The sequence below is a fragment of the Epinephelus moara genome, chromosome 20, assembly GCF_006386435.1.
Source record: "Epinephelus moara isolate mb chromosome 20, YSFRI_EMoa_1.0, whole genome shotgun sequence".
In the NCBI taxonomy this organism is placed as follows: Eukaryota; Metazoa; Chordata; class Actinopteri; order Perciformes; family Serranidae; genus Epinephelus; species Epinephelus moara.
This window is the reverse complement of record NC_065525.1, coordinates 44445915-44449650: the sequence shown is the minus strand read 5'-3', so window position 1 is coordinate 44449650 and position 3736 is coordinate 44445915. Positions and strand designations below refer to the sequence as shown.

The 3736-nt window shown below is 44.9% G+C and overlaps 2 protein-coding genes across 4 annotated transcripts in view; one reads left to right on the top strand and one right to left on the bottom strand.

Annotated features, from left to right (window-relative positions):
• Positions 1-3325, top strand: part of LOC126407758 (integrin alpha-IIb-like) — a 5440-nt gene extending 2115 nt beyond the window's left edge. Inside the window, exons 4-7 of one of the 2 annotated variants that reach the window (XM_050072949.1) lie at positions 2361-2526; positions 2616-2665; positions 2769-2814; positions 3186-3325. In XM_050072949.1, coding sequence (XP_049928906.1) covers positions 2361-2526; positions 2616-2665; positions 2769-2814; positions 3186-3313 — 390 coding nt within the window. In that variant the 3' untranslated portion in view covers positions 3314-3325. Of the gene's footprint in view, positions 1-2360; positions 2527-2615; positions 2666-2722; positions 2815-3185 lie in introns of both variants that reach the window. The other variant, XM_050072950.1, reaches the window with a different exon arrangement.
• cadps2 (Ca++-dependent secretion activator 2) overlaps positions 1-3736 on the bottom strand; it is a 633342-nt gene that overhangs the window by 293621 nt on the left and 335985 nt on the right. The gene's annotated exons all lie outside the window — the stretch shown is intronic.

Sequence of the window (3736 nt, the reverse complement as noted above, 5' to 3'; positions counted from 1 at the left end):
ATAAGCTTTATCAAAGAGGAAAGTCTTAAGTCTAGTCTTAAATGTGGAGATGGTGTCTGCCTCCCGGACAGTAACAGGAAGATGATTCCACAGGAGAGGAGCCTGATAGCTGAAGGCTCTGGCTCCTGATTTCAACAGTTAAAACTGACAGTCACTTATGGAGCCGCTACTTTATCAACGACACATCCTGTAAATATTTCACAATAAAAGCCTTTTGTTAACAACTGAAGGGATTGTGTCCACAGAAACATCGTCAGACAGGTTTTATTTTGAAATGGGAATGTTTTAAATATTTATATTTCTTCGTGTGTGACATTAAGATTGTCGTGATAGACTGTGGATACACTGCTGTGTGGCCCAAACCTCACCTGCTGAGTGACTGTTCTGTGTGTTTGTTTCAGTACCATCCACCTGCAGAGCTGCGGTACTGTTGTTTTTAAATGTGCATAAGCAAGCTGTCTTGCAGGTCTTTGAAGGAAAGAAACCGCTTGATTTTGGAAATGGTGCAGAGTTGGAAAAAGCTGGCTTTTACTACTGTATTTCTTTCTTTCTCAAATTTTAAGGCAGAGTAAAATATCACGCCAAGATTTTTGACATGGGGTTTGACATAGAGAGGCTACCGAGTTGATCAGATATCCCTCTTATGGAGTCAGGGGGGCCAAAGAGGACAACTTCTGATTTGCCCTCATTCAGCTAGAGGAAATTCTGTGTCATCCAGTTCTTCATGTCCTCGAGGCAGTTCATGAGACTGGCAACACTGGACTTGTAGTTAGGCTTGATAGGGAGATACAGCTGTGTGTCCTCAGCATAGGAGTGGAAGGAGATGTTATGTTTTTTAATAAGTTGGCTAAGAGGAAGCATGTACAATGAAAAGAGAACAGGACCTAAGATGGAGCCTTGAGGGACCCCACAGGAAAGAGTGGCTGAGGAAGAGGAGTGATTTCTCATGCTGACACAGAAACTTGTATTTTTGAGGTAGGAAGTGAACCAGTGTAATGCAGTGCCACTGATGCCGACACCAAACTGGAGGCGTTTGATTAAGATGTTGTGATCCACAGTGTTGAATGCAGCGCTGAGGTCAAAAACCAGGAACCTGGATGGCATAGTTTCCAGCGTTAACAGAGAGTAACAGGTCGTTGTGCACTTTCAGGAGGGCAGACTCTGTGCTATGATCGGCCCTGAACCCAGACTGAAACCTTTCCAGGATGTTATTTTGACATAAGTAGGTCTGTAGTTGATGGAGAATAACCTTCTCCAGAAACTTAGAGAGGAATGGAAATTTCAAGATAGGTCTGTAGTTGCTGGGCATGGAGGGGTCTAAGTTGGGTTTTTTTTCAGGAGGAGTTGGACCACTGCCTGCTTGAAGCAAGCTGGAACAATACCAGTGGCCAATGAGCTATTGACAATGGAGAGGATGCAGATGCTTCAGGAGCCTGGAGGGGACAGTGTCAAGGGGGCAAGTCGTAGGTTTCATGGAAGAAACAATCTTGGTCATGAAGGAAAGTGTGATGGGTTGGAAGCAGACCAGTCCAGATGAGCAGGCCAGTGGGGCAGCGAGGTTATGGGAGGGGCTGGGGATGTTAGATCTGATGTTATCAATTTTACTGGTAGAAATTGTTAAAAATTCCTCGCACTTAGCAGGGGACATTCTTAAGTTTGAGGGGAGTGACGGTGTCCAGAATTGAGGAATAGGTGATGTTAAATAAGGAAGTGAGTTCTTCGGTGCTGAGATGGGGAGGAGAGGACTCAATAGTGCATGTATCAAGGGCAGCTATGAAAGCCTCGCTGAAGTTGTTGGCAGTGGAAGAGTTAATGTAGCGAGAGCGATGTGCAGGAAGATGAGATTTAGTAGATCATTTTAGCACTAATCCGAGTCAAAGTTTCAACAGACGGAGACGTTTTCAATCAACATGTTAAGAGTGTAAACTTTTCAGCGAGCTAACGCTGCAGCCAGAAGCAAACATCTATGATCCATCGTCTGTTTAATCATCTGAACACAGAACCTTTCCTCTCAGTGCTCCTAAAATGTTCCTATATCCTTTCATGATCCACGATGAAGGAGCTGATTAGCAGACAGCGTTAGCTAACTAGCTAGTATGCTAGCTGGTAGAAATGTGAACTATCTTCTGCTTTAAACAAGTAACTGTGAGCACAAGGCTAGCACTATTTTTACAACAAATATCTAAAATATAAATTGATCAGTCTCCGTCTGTACGACATCAAACTGAGAGTCACGCGTCAACGCGGCGTCTCTCCGACTCTGCAGCAGGATGTTTATTGTTTGTTTACAATGAAAACAGGAAACACAGGAGGAAGAGTGATGATGTAATGACATGAGCGTGAATGTGTTCACCTGTCAGGCTTGTGCACCGCTCTCTCACTGGATTGCTCAGAGGCGAGGGGAGGAGTCAGGGAAAACACCTGTGGGGAATTGCCTCCTATTGGACCACAGGACAAGAAGCTCCACCCCCTTCTCCCCCTGCAGAGGAGGGATGATGGACGCCGACTACAAACGGATAAACAACAGTGAATCACACTCACACACACACACACACACACACACACACACACACACAGACACACATATCATTTACACTGTCTCTCCTGTTGCCTAGGACACGACCAGCGCTACTGTGAGGTTGGCTTTAGCACTGACATCACTAAGGTGAGGTGGTGGTGGGCGGAGTCACTTCTGTCAATGCTAACTGAAAATGATGTTTAGTTCTTGTCCGTGTGTGTGTGTGTGTGTGTGTGTGTGCGTGTTGTAGGAGGGGCGTCTCGTGCTCGGAGCTCCAGGAGGTTTTTTTTTCCAGGGTGAGTGGAGACACCTGCTGGTCACTGGTCATAGGCCACGCCCACATCAGTTATTACATCACACACACACTTTTAATTATGTGACATCACTGCTGATGCTCCTGCTCCACCAGATCAGCTTGGGTTCTTGATCCGGTTCCTTTCAGGTTTTTTGGGACGTTCTTATGGTGAACTGATCAGAACTGCTGTGATCAATTAATAAGTAATCATTAACGGAGGGCGTTAACTAACAGAGGTGATCAGTAGAAACAAGATGGCAGCGCTCACTGATCTCCTCCAAACTTTAGGTTTGTTATTTATTTTAATGTGGCCCCTGCTGACACAGGCCGAGTCTCTCTGGTCTCTACTGACGAGCTCCTTGTTGATTTCAGGTCAGGTCATCACGGTGGCTGTCAGTGACATCATCAGCAGTGGGCGGAGCAGCGATCCTATGCCTGTCGTAGTTGGCATCAGCCAATCAGATGAGAGGGGAGATTACGACCTTTACCGCGGTGAGTAGAGCCTGTGTATGTGTGTGTGGGTCTGTGCTGTGTTAAGCTTTGTAGAGACAGCAGGTACTACATTACCCAGGATTCACTGGGAACACATCTGAATCATCCTTACGTACTAAAGTTTGTTTTGGAGTTCCGCAAGGTTCTGTGCTCGGACCAATCCTATTTACTCTATATATGCTTCTTTTAGGTAACATCATTAGAAATCACACAGTAAAATTGTTATGCGGATGATACACAGGTGTATTTATTGATGAAGCCAGAAGAAAGTAATCAATTAACTAAACTCCATAACTGCCTTAAAGACATAAAAACCTGGATGAGCACCAATTTCCTGATGTTAAATTCAGACAAAACTGAAGTTATTGTTCTTGGCCCCAAACAACTCAGAGACTCTTTATCTGATGACATAGTTTCTCTAGATGGCATTG